The sequence below is a fragment of the Bison bison genome, unplaced genomic scaffold (genome assembly GCF_000754665.1).
Source record: "Bison bison bison isolate TAMUID 2011002044 unplaced genomic scaffold, Bison_UMD1.0 scf7180017864061, whole genome shotgun sequence".
Lineage (NCBI taxonomy): Eukaryota > Metazoa > Chordata > Mammalia > Artiodactyla > Bovidae > Bison > Bison bison.
Window position 1 is genome coordinate 3,492,900 of NW_011494633.1, and position 11,756 is coordinate 3,504,655.

Here is an 11,756-nt window from a genome sequence, read left to right on the forward strand (position 1 = left end):
AGGGGTTGGGACAGTTAAGATTGAGGGACTTCTTAGATGTGATTTGGGAAGGGATTCAAAGGATGCCCAAGTGAGAGATCTCCCAGACTTTTTTCTAAGATGTAAAGATAGTAGCACTTAGAGACATCTACGTGATAAAGAATCTGCCTGTAATGCAGGAGACCCAGGTTTGATCCCTGGTGGGGAAGATCCCCTGGAGGAGGGCATGGCAACCCACCCTAGTACTCTTGCCGAGAGAATCCCCATGAAAAGAGGAGCCTGGCAGGCTGCAGTCATAGGGTCACACAGAGTTGGGCACAACTGAAGCAACCAAGTTGCAGCAGCAGCAGAGACATCTACAAAGGTTTTTGTTTTCCTAACTCAGTCATGAATGATAGACCATCTGTATGTGCCTTCTTTTTTTATTGATATATTGATTGTCTGTCTCCCCACCCCCACGATGGAAGCTTCAGGGGGCAGGGACTTTGCTTTATTTACTGCCTCATCCTCTACAGTCCATAGAGTCACAAAGAGTAGGACACAACAGAGCGATTGAGCATGCCTGCACTTCTACACTTAGAACAGTGCCTGGCACATACCAACCACTCAGTGAATGTTTCTTTACTCTCTCTCTTTTTGTTTTTGAACTCTTTATTTTGTATTAGGGTATAGCCAATTAACAGTGTTGTAATAGTTTCAGGTGAACAGTGAAGCAATTCAGCCATACATGCACATGTATCCATTCTCCCCCCAAACTCCCCTCGCATCTAGGCTGCCACAGAACACTGAGCAGAGTTCCGTGTAGGACCTTGTTGGTTATCCATTTTAAATATAGCAGTGGGTACACGTCCATCCCAAACTCCTCGGTAAATGTTTTTTGAATGAGTGAGTGGGCTCAAGTAGTAACACAGGAGGACACTCACTCCCAGCATCCAGGGGACAGGTGGAGCTGCTGTCGGGGAAGTAATGGGTGTCTGGACACAAAGATGAGAATGAGAGCTGAAGTTTATTGGTACTAAGGAAGTAGCCATTGCAATGACAAAGGGACAGCTGCTCAGCCAGTCTTCTTCTTTTCTGGACATCTGGGGGTCATTAAATCAAGTCTGCAATTCTGGACTGCACGGCCAGTCTCACAATTCTGGATAGGACACCGTGGAATCCCTGGGCCCTGAGCAGAGTCCCTGGGGAGCAAAGCAAATGGCCCAGGGGGCTATCCATTGCCATTTTCTCCTCTGCTGCTCACGTCAGAGCCAAGAGAAGCCTCTGTTTGGGTGGGAAATGGCACAGCTTGCATTTGAACTTGCTCTTTGCCTAAAGCCTAACATCTACACATCCAGCTTCTTGTCCCAGAATTTATAACCCAATATAGACATTCGTGTAACCCTTGATGTCCTTAAATTTGTTGCTCCTCAGATTCGCTTGGATTTGCCTTTGGCCACTCTTGAAGGGGATAGTCTCCAGAGTGAGACTGGCTCTGTGATGGGGTTTGAGGACTCCAATGCTGCAGCAGAGAAAACAGACTGTCAGAAAACCATGGGATTACGATAACCTCAGAGCCCCTTTCTACTCAGAAGCCAGACTTCCCCTTCCCCTATGTCTAGAACAAAGGACAGTTCCACCCCGAGGATAAGATGGGAAGGAGAGTGAGCACTGCCAGGACTCACAGGACTCTCTGCTGTCTCCTGAAGAGACCACTTCCTTCCACAGTCAGCACACAGTCTTCAACCTGCTCCGAGAGGGGGTTTGAAAATACCACCTGTATAGAGAGCGGCTGGTTCACAATGGCTGCTCCTAAAACCTGAACAAGGAAATCCAGAGAGGAGAATTAGTCTCATCCCCCAACTCATCAGACATTTATGGAGGGCACTATTCCCTAGATCTGCTACCTAAAGAACTAAATTTCCATGGCCTGTGTTTTTCCAAGTATGGACAACTTAATGGATTGTCATTAACATTTTTAAAAAAATGAAATAGATCAGCACTACCAAACCAGCTCTTGAACAAAGGCTAAAAGATCTCTAGATAGGAAACACAGAAAAGGTTTATAAAAATGAATCCAAAACAACAAAGTAAATGGTAATGGGATCATATTTATCAATAATTACCTTAAATGTAAATGGGTTAAATGCTCCAACCAAAAGATAAAGACTGGCCGAATGGATACAAAAACAAGACCCCTATATATGCTGTCTACATGAGACCCACCTCAAACCTAGGGACACATACAGACTGAAAGTGAGGGCCTGGAAAAAGATATTTCATGCAAATAGAGACCAAAAGAAAGCAGGAGTAGCAGTACTCATATCAGATAAAATAGACTTTGAAATAAAGACTGTGATAAGAGACAAAGAAGGACACTACATAATGATCAAAGGATCAATCCAAGAAGAAGATATAACAATTATATATGTACCCAACCTAGGAGCATCTCAATACATAAGGCAAATGCTAACAAGTATGAAAGGGGAAATTAACAGTAACACAATTATAGTGGGGGACTTTAATACCCCACTCCTATGAATAGATCAACCAAACAGAAAATTAGCAAGGAAACACAAGCTTTAAATGATACAATGAACCAGTTAGACCTAATTTATATCTACAGGGAATTTCACCCCAAAACAATAGATTTCACCTTTTTCTTAAGTGCACACAGAACATTCTCCAGGATAGATCACATCCTGGGCCCTAAATCTAGCCTTGGTAAATTTTTAAAAATTGAAATCATTTCAAGCATCTTTTCTGATCACAATGTGGTAAGATTAGATGTCAACCACAGGAAAAAAATTACTAAAAACACAACATATGGAGGCTAAACAAACGCTTCTGAATAACCAACAGATCATGGAAGAAATCAAAAAGAAAATCAAAATATGCATAGAAACAAATGAAAATGAAAATACAACAATCCAAAACTTATGATATTCAGTAAAAGCAGTACTAAGAGGGAGGTTCATAGCCATACAAGCCTACCTCAAGAAACAAGAGAAGCATCAAATAAACAACGTAACTTTACACCTAAAGCAACTAAAAAAAGAAGAACAGAAGAACCCCAAAGTTAGTAAAAGGAAAGAAATAAAAATCAGAACAGAAATAAATTAAAAAGAAACAAAGGAGACTATAACAAAATCAACAAAACTAAAAGCTAGTTCTTTGAGACGATAAATATAATAGACAAACTGTTAGCCAGACTCATCAAGTAAAAAAGGGAGAAGAATCAAATCAATAAAATTAGAAATGACACTAGAGAAATCACAACAGAAATACAAAAGATCATAAGAGACTACTATGAGCAATTATATGCCAATAAAATGGGCAACTTGGAAGAAATGGACAAATTCTTATAAAAGTATGACCTTCAAAAACTGAACCAGGAAGAAATAGAAAATCTTAACAGACCCATCACAAGCACGGAAATCGAAACTGTAATAAAAAATATGCCAACAAACAAAAGCCCACAACCAGATGGCTTCACAGGTGAATTCTACCAAAAATTTAGAGAAGAGCTAACACCTATCCTACTCAACCTCTTCCAGAAAATAGCAGAGGAAGGCAAACTCCCAAACTCATTCTAAGAGGCCAACATCACCCTAATATCAAAACCAGACAAAGATGCCACCGAAAAAGAAAACTATAGGTCAATATCACTGACAAACATAGATGCAAAAATCCTCAACAAAATTCTAGCAAACAGAATCCAACAACATATTAAAAAGATCATACATCATGACCAAGTGGGCTTTATCCCAGAGATGCAAGGATTCTTCAATATATGCAAATCAATGTGATGCACCATAATAACAAATTGAAAGATAAAAACCATATGATTATCTCAATAGGTGCAGAGAAAGCCTTTGACAAAATTCAACACCCTTTTATGATAAAAACCCTCCAGAAAGCAGGCGTAGAAGGAACATACTGCAACATAATAAAAGCCATATATGACAAACCCACAGCAAACATTTTCCTCAATGGCAAAACATTGAAAGCATTTCCTCTAAAATCAGAAGCAAGACAAGGGGTGCCCACTCTCACCACTACTATTCAACATAGTTTTGGAAGTCTTAGCCACAGCAATCTGAGAAGAAAAATAAAAGGAATCCAGATTGGAAAAGAAGAAGTAAAACTCTCACGGTTTGCAGATGACATGATCCTCTACATAGAAAACCCTAAAGATTCCACCAGAAAATTACTGGAGCTAATCAATGAATATAGTAAAGTTGCAGGATATAAAATTAATACACAGAAATCCCTTGCATTCCTATACACTAACAATGAAAAAACAGAAAGAAATTAAGGAAACAATCCCATTCACCATTGCAACAAAAAGAATGAAATACTTAGGAATAAATTTACCTAAAGAAACAAAAGACCTATATATAGAAAACTATAAAACACTTATGAAAGAAATCAAAGATGACACAAATAGATGGAGAAATATATCATGTTCATTGATTGGAAGAATCAATATAATGAAAATGAGTATACTACCCAAAGCAATCTATAGATTCAGTGCAATCCCTATTAAGCTACCAGTGGTATTTTTCACAGAACAAGGACAAATAATTTCACCATTTGTATGGAAACACAAAAAACCTCGAATAGCCAGAAAGAAGAATGGAACTGGAGGAATCAACTTTCCTGACTTCAGACTATATTGCAAAGCTACAGTCATCAATACAGTATGGTACTGGCACAAAGACAGAAATAAAAATCAATGGAACAAAATAGCCCAGAGATAAATCCATGCAACTATGGACACCTTATCTTTGGCAAAGGGGGCAAAAATATACAATGGAGAAAAGATAATCTCTTTAACAAGTGGTGCTGGGAAAACTGGTCAACCACCTGTAAAAAAATGAAACTAGAACACTTTTTAACACCATACACAAAGATAAACTCAAAATGGATTAAAGATCTAAATGTAAGACCAGAAACTATACTCTTAGAGGGAAACATAGGCAGAACACTCTGACATAAATCACAGCAAGATCTTCAATGACCCACATCCCAGCAATTCTAATGAGGTGGATGAAATTGGAGCCTATTATACAGAGTGAAGTAAGTCAGAAAGAGAAACACCAGTTCAGTATATTAATGTGTGTGTGTGTATATATATATATATATATATATACACATACATACATAGAGAGAGAGAGAGAGAGAAAGAATTTAGACGATAACCATGACCCTATATACAAGACAGCAAAAGAGACACAGATGTAAAGAACAGAGTTTGGGGCTATGTGGGAGAGGGTGAGGGTGGGATAATTTGAGAGGATAGCATTGAAACATGTATATCACCATATGTAAACTACATGACCAGTGCAAGTTGGATGCATGAAGCAGGGCACTCAAAGCCAGTGCTCTGGGACAACCCAGAGGGATAGTATGGGGAGGGAGGTAGGAGGGGGGTTCGGGATGGGGGACAGTTTTGCACCTGTGGCTGATTCATGTTGATGTATGGCAAAAACCACCACAATATTGTAAAATAATTAGCCTCCAATTAAAATAATTAAATTAATTTTTAAAAATGAAATAGAATATAATATCAGTGTTTATCATGCAAGATATTGTTATGTGAAACTTTTACTTCACTTACACATGTATGGACATTTGTGTAAAATATTTCTACTCAACCCATCGTATGGAAAGATCTGATGACTTGGGAGTCTTCAGTAATATTTCTTCTGCTGCAAGGATTTCATTGAAATGTGAAATAAACAAGAGCTCCAAAGGATTCTCAGGGATAATTTGAGTGGGTAGGATCATTTGGGGACAGTTTTTGTTCTTTCTTTTCACAGTCTAACTCCATCCCTTCTCACCCTTTTATCTTAGTTGGCTCAGTTTCTTTTCACACCAGTGTGAGTCAAGACCAGTGGATCATTCAGGGCTTAGAGAGAAGGAAGTAGCCTCAGGAAACTTGGAGGCACCTTTGGAAACCCTCCCTAAAATAGATTCCAGTGGCTGGGCTTGCCAGATGCACCCCACCAGAGGGCACCCCAGGCTCACTTGGCAGGATCTAGGGGGCTGCTTGGCCTTGGGGAAACAGCACTGGCAGGAAGAGCCCTGTGAAGTCTCCCCACCAGAATGTCAGAGAAAGAGGAGTCCTTGGAGGCCATCTAGTCTAAGCCCGTCATTGACAGTTCAAGATGCAGAAGCCCAGGGCTTGTCTAAGGATCCACAGCCAGGAAATAGCACATCAAACCTGAGCTGACCTTTGTTCAGGCAGCGCTCTTCCCCCACTCAGGATCCTCCCATTTGCGCCCAAGTTTCCTCTTGTTGACCCTGGGGAAGGCCAACAGTGGGAGGAGACACAACAGAGGGGTCTTTCCCCAACCTCCCCATGGCAGTTGCTCAAGATGCACCCATAAGACCTCTCAGGGTACAAGAGGATGGAGACCTCATCCAGTGTTTTCTGATAAACCTGCTCCTGGTGGGGAGGTTCCTGGAGGCACCAGAAGAGGCAGGGGGAAGGAGGGGCTGCTCTCCTGAGCAAGCTCTCAGCGGTCTCTATCCCCCACCCTCAGTCAGTCCCAAGGAGCCCCCAGGCCACATGCAGGGCTCTTGCCTACATTAATCACGATGCTGGGATAGGCTAAGGTGATGATCTTCTTCACCAGGATCTTTTCAGGACTGTTCTTCTCTTCACCCAGGGCACTGATGCGGATCAGCTTGTCTGTGGACAGGTACTGGCTGTACTGGGAATAGGTGATTTTGCAGGGATAGATCTTTGCTAGGGAGAGAACACAGGATGAGGTGAGACTCGCTAGAGAAATCAGCTGGGCCTGGGTGATCTGGGACCCTACTATGCAGAGGAGAGGCTGACCTTACTGAGCCCCCAATGAAGCAGGTACTCAATTTTCTGTTGGAGGGGCTGAGAGGTGAAATGGCTTGCCCAGGGTTATTCTACTAGTATGTGGGTGCACTGAGGCTCTAACCAAGGTTTGCTGCTGCTGCTGCTAAGTCACTTCAGTCGTGTCCGACTCTGTGCAACCCCATAGACAGCAGCCCACCAGGCTCCCCCGTCCCTGGGATTCTTCAGGCAAGAACACTGGAGTGGGTTGCCATTTCCTTCTCCAATGCGTGAAAGTGAAGTCTCTCAGTCATGTCCGACTCTTCGAGATGCCATGGACTACAGCTTACCAGGCTCCTCTGTCCATGGGAATTTGCAGGCAAGAGTACTGGAGTGGGGTGCCATTGCCTCCTCCGAGGTCTGGAGGACTTCAAATCTCAGGCTTTCCTCACTAACCCGGCCCATATTCCTTGAGGTAGTAAAGGAAGGATTGAGGAGAAGGAGGAGGTTAAAGGAAAGAAACAGGAGTAGAGGAGAGGGAGGAAGAGGGAAGGAAGGAAGGAAGGAGGAGGACTGTGTGCCAGAGGAGACACTAGAAAGACAGTTCTCACAGGGATCTGCCCTCAAACCCTTGGCTGGCTTGACCCCCTTATGGCATTTCCATAAGCTACTCTGTGTTCATGCCCATACCCAGAGTCCATACCTTCTTCAGGAGAGAGTGTGATGAAGGCTGTGTCCTGCCAGAATGGGAGCAGGGGGCTGCCGTCATGCAGCAGAGACTGGGCACTCAGGTTCACTCTGAGGTCCTTGAACTGGGACGACATGTTGAGGGCCAGCAGGACAAACCTTATGTCCTGGCCCATGTCTGGCGAGTCGAGCAGCTGGAATTTCAGGGAGACCTGGACAACATCACTGGGCTGGAGAGAAGGAGTAGCCAGGCTCCGCGGACTGTCACTCAGTGGCACAGACCTAGGTTGCAATTCTGTTCGGAGGGAGCCTGGGGACCTTCCAGCCTTCAGCTTCTGAAGAGCCTTCAGAAACACCTGCCTCTCCTGCAGAGAACCTGGGAGGGCAGACCACAGCACCAGTGCCCTCATTTCAAATTCCACCACCTGAGACTCTCCGTCTGAGGCTTTCTCTGCCACCAGAACTGACTCACCTCATACATGGAGCAGACTGAAAGCGCTAGGAAATTTACGCCCCCAAGAGCAGCCCTCAACCCCTGACCAAAAAGAGTTGGTGGATAAATAGCCTAGGCTCCTTGCCTCCTGAGTGGGATAAATCTGCAGTATTGTTCTACACTTTATACTAAATCTCTGATAGGATTGCCAAATTTAGCAAATAAAAATACAGGGCAGTTTAATTTGAATTTCAGATTAACAACAAATGATTTGGCCACAGTGAGACCACAGCATTCTTCATCCTACATTTTCTCAGCCACCCCACTGGCAGGGACCCCAGCAGGATGAGCCCCAGCCACCCACCCACAGTGTTAACAGGCCTGACAAGGCTCCCAGTATCGGCTTGCTCCCCTTCCTCATCTCACTTGCTCATTCTCCTTCCCTCCTGTAGCTTTTAAATCTCCTCACTGATAAACCACTTGTCCTCCAAGTGATCCCCAGTGAAGATAGCCACAGAGAGAATTGAGGTGGAGAGATGGATTGCCAGTACCCTGGATGTGTTCAATGCCATCTCTTAGGCTTGGACTCTGGGCCTTCTCTGTGTTGGCCCTAAAGGCCCACATAGACAAACACAAACACGCACTTTATGGCACTTCCAGGAATCTCAGGTGCTCCCGCCACCAGCCCACACAGTCCTGATTCACTCTTGCTCAAATCCTGCCCCTCTCCCTGCTTCTGGCCCTCTTAGACTGAATATTTTTGCTTGGCTCCCTAGTAGTCGAAACTGGTGGTTGGTCTTAGTTTCCAGGAATCAGTCCACAGCTGACTGACATAGATGCCCCTTGCCCCACTGGCTTGGGTCAGAAGACCCTGCCAGGGATCCCATTTCTCAGAACCATCCTCTGCACGGTGTGGGTGTGGGAGTGAACATTTGGCCTTAGATCAGCTGCGGTGCTAGCTGTGGTCTGGCCTGTCCTCCAAACACCCAATAAAACGAATAAACAATAAATTATATGAAATTAATAAAATTAATTAGTAGGAAAGAGTTTACTCAATCTCCTGCCCTCTTCAGGTTGATCTTTCAGGAAGGCAGGGGCCAGGAAGGCAGGGGCAAGGAGGTCATATACTATAGCTATATGATGGCTGTCGATGGCCCTGCAATGCAAGTGAATATCTTGCGGAGGGTGCTCACTGCCTGTGTGGAGTGGGGTGGGGAGGGACATGAGAAAGCGAGGCAATGGGGACTCCAACTAGGCCCTTAAACCTGAAGGGCTGAGGAGACAGTGGGCCTGGGTTCCGGATCCCCTACTGCAGAGGACTGTCCCAGCTGGCAGAGAGGTTCCCTGGGGTCTTGGGGAAGGTGCCTACAGGACTTGGATTCTGCAGGGGCCTGGCTTGGTCATACCTTCTCTATACTTGTAGTTTTCCGTGATGTCATCCCGCTCATCACTCTGGATGCTCTTGGTGCTAATAAAATTACCAACAGTACTGGTGTCCTGGTGAAGTTTCTGCTCCTTCCCTCCAAAGACCAGCCAGGCCATACAGTCAGCATTCACCATGGAAAAGGCGAAGGCTGTGTCGTAGTTCAGATCCACCTCTCCTTCTTTGATGGCTCTGACGGAGGCAGGGCCGCAGCAGTAGAGGCCTGACGGGGAACAGAGGGGCCTCGGTGGGCTGTGGCTGCAGGGCTGAGTGGGGGTGGGGGCTGTTTCTGTGGCGCTGGGCTCTGCCTGTCCTCCTGAGAGTCTCACCATTGCTTGTCTCCTGAGGTGTAGCGTCCAGCACCTGCCAGCCTCCGAATCCAGGTGGGAGGTCGTTCCGTGCCATCCAGCATTCATTCCAGACATGGAAATTCCTGAGGCAGAAGCCAGAGGAGTGGGTGTCAGGTGAAGCTGAGGGAGAGTTGGTGGTGCTCGAGTTCTTTCTGGAGTAAGGCAGGGGACGATGAGTGATGGACAGCTAGATAGAAAGTCAGGGTGCTGCAGGCCTGTGCACCTCTGTGGGAGGCAGGTGACCACCCTTCCTCCTGTGAGCCTTAGCTTGCCCAGAAAGGAGCTTCCCTCTCTTTGTAAAGAGTGAAGGTTCCAGAGCCAATGGAAACCCTTCACTCTCTCTCAAAAGACTCTCATAGCCCTTTCTTGTGTCTGCTGTCCACTCACAGAGGCAGTCATGGCCTCACCTTTGTGTCCAGAGGTGAGACTTCAGGCCATCTGTGATCAGAGCCACAGGTTGAGTATTAAATGAAGGAGGTGAAAAAGAGGAAAACTCCCTCAGGGCAGAGAGCTCCTGTGATGTGATATATTAAACTCAAAAGATGGTTGTATTTGTGTTTAGCTGCCTCTCAGCCTTAGGGTTGGGGATACCAAGCCTCAGGGCTGGTTAAAGGGGGGAGGTGCATGGGAGGGTAGCAGGCTCATGCGGTTTGCCCCAGGAAGAGATGTCTCTCACCAGACACTGTCCTTCTTCTTATTCTCCAAAATCCTGCCTGTGTTGTCATAATACTCATCAATGATCAGGTTTCTGTCTGTGTCGTGGCCAGAGTTGAAGTTGGTGATCACTCGGGTGGGGATCCCCAGACACCTCATCACTGTAGAAAGGGCAGAAATCTCCTGTGGGCCATGGATTCCTGGGCTTAGCGCTCTCGACTCAGGGAAATCATACACTTGGCAGGCAGGAGCTGTCTGGGGCACCAGGTTGGCAACCCGTCCGACCTCCCTCCCCACCTTCCTGAGCTCCTCTCCCTAAGGCTCCGCACAAAGGTGAGAGCTTGTCTGCTTTCTCAAACAAGCTCTCCTAGGGCCAACAGAGGGTCTAGCAAGTTTGGGGTTTCTCTGCCCTAGCCAGCAAGGTGGCAGAGGCAGGTCCCTTGGCAAAACTCAGTAGCCTGACTTGTCTCACTTCCCTCCTGGCCATAAATCTCTATCTTCAAACCAAATAGCTGAAATTTTTTCCCTCCTGGGGTAAAGATTAAGACCATCAGATTCTTAGGCAAAGGGCTCTGCTGCTTGGATTTCCCCTTCTGTGTGGTTGTACTGTCTTGGAAGCTCATTATGGAAAGTATTTATAGATACAGCCAGGAAGTCAAGGAGGCTGTAACAAAGGCTAGAAAAGTGAGACTCTATGCCTAATGGAGAAATTCTTAAAAGAAGGTAGAATACTGTCTTTATGATTTTTCTTGTCATTAAATAACTAGCATGAAATATATTGCTCCCTAAAAATCTTTCACCAAGTAATTTTAGCATTCCTGATAATCTTTGCCTGAATTAATGCTATGCTCAACCTTGATTATGTGTCCAACACACAATCAGTTGTGTCCAACTCTTTGCTACCCCGTGGACTGTAGCCCACCAGGCTCCTCTGTCCATGGTATTCTCCAGGCAAGAATACTGGAGTGGGTAGCCATTCTCTTCTCCATGGTGGTACCAAAATGGTTATATTCTAACAGTATCATTTTTTCCATGTGTATTAGCTGGCATTCTTCTATAAAGAAAAGCATTTCAATCTCCCTCTCCCATTTTTTTGGTATTGTTATGAAGTGAAGTGAGTCACTCAGTCATGTCCGACTCTTTGCAACCCCATGGACTGTAGCCCACCAGGCTTCTCTGTCCATGGAATTCTACAGGCAAGAATACTGGAGTGGGTTGCCATTCCCTTCTCCAGATCTTCCCAACCCAGTGATCGAACCCAGGTCTCCCGTGGCTCCTGCATTGCAGGCGAATTCTTTACCATCTGAGCCACCAGGGAAGACTGGTATTGCTATACCTCTTAGAATCTGTCTCAAGGGGGAAAACAGAAATTGATCTACAGAGATGTCCATCACAGCATTAAAGTTAAAAAAAATATGAACCCACTGTATTGTT

General features: G+C 45.1%; 1 protein-coding gene across 1 annotated transcript in view; it reads right to left on the reverse strand.

The window, feature by feature from the left end:
* Nucleotides 1-919: 919 nt before the first annotated feature.
* Nucleotides 920-11,756, reverse strand: part of TGM5 (transglutaminase 5) — a 34,562-nt gene continuing 23,725 nt past the window's right edge. Inside the window, exons 7-13 of the mRNA XM_010836134.1 lie at nt 10,345-10,483; nt 9,648-9,751; nt 9,302-9,541; nt 7,479-7,838; nt 6,555-6,715; nt 1,644-1,777; nt 920-1,480 (exon numbers count right to left, since the gene is read on the reverse strand). Coding sequence (XP_010834436.1) covers nt 1,333-1,480; nt 1,644-1,777; nt 6,555-6,715; nt 7,479-7,838; nt 9,302-9,541; nt 9,648-9,751; nt 10,345-10,483 — 1,286 coding nt within the window. The 3' untranslated portion in view covers nt 920-1,332. The remainder of the gene's footprint in view (nt 1,481-1,643; nt 1,778-6,554; nt 6,716-7,478; nt 7,839-9,301; nt 9,542-9,647; nt 9,752-10,344; nt 10,484-11,756) is intronic.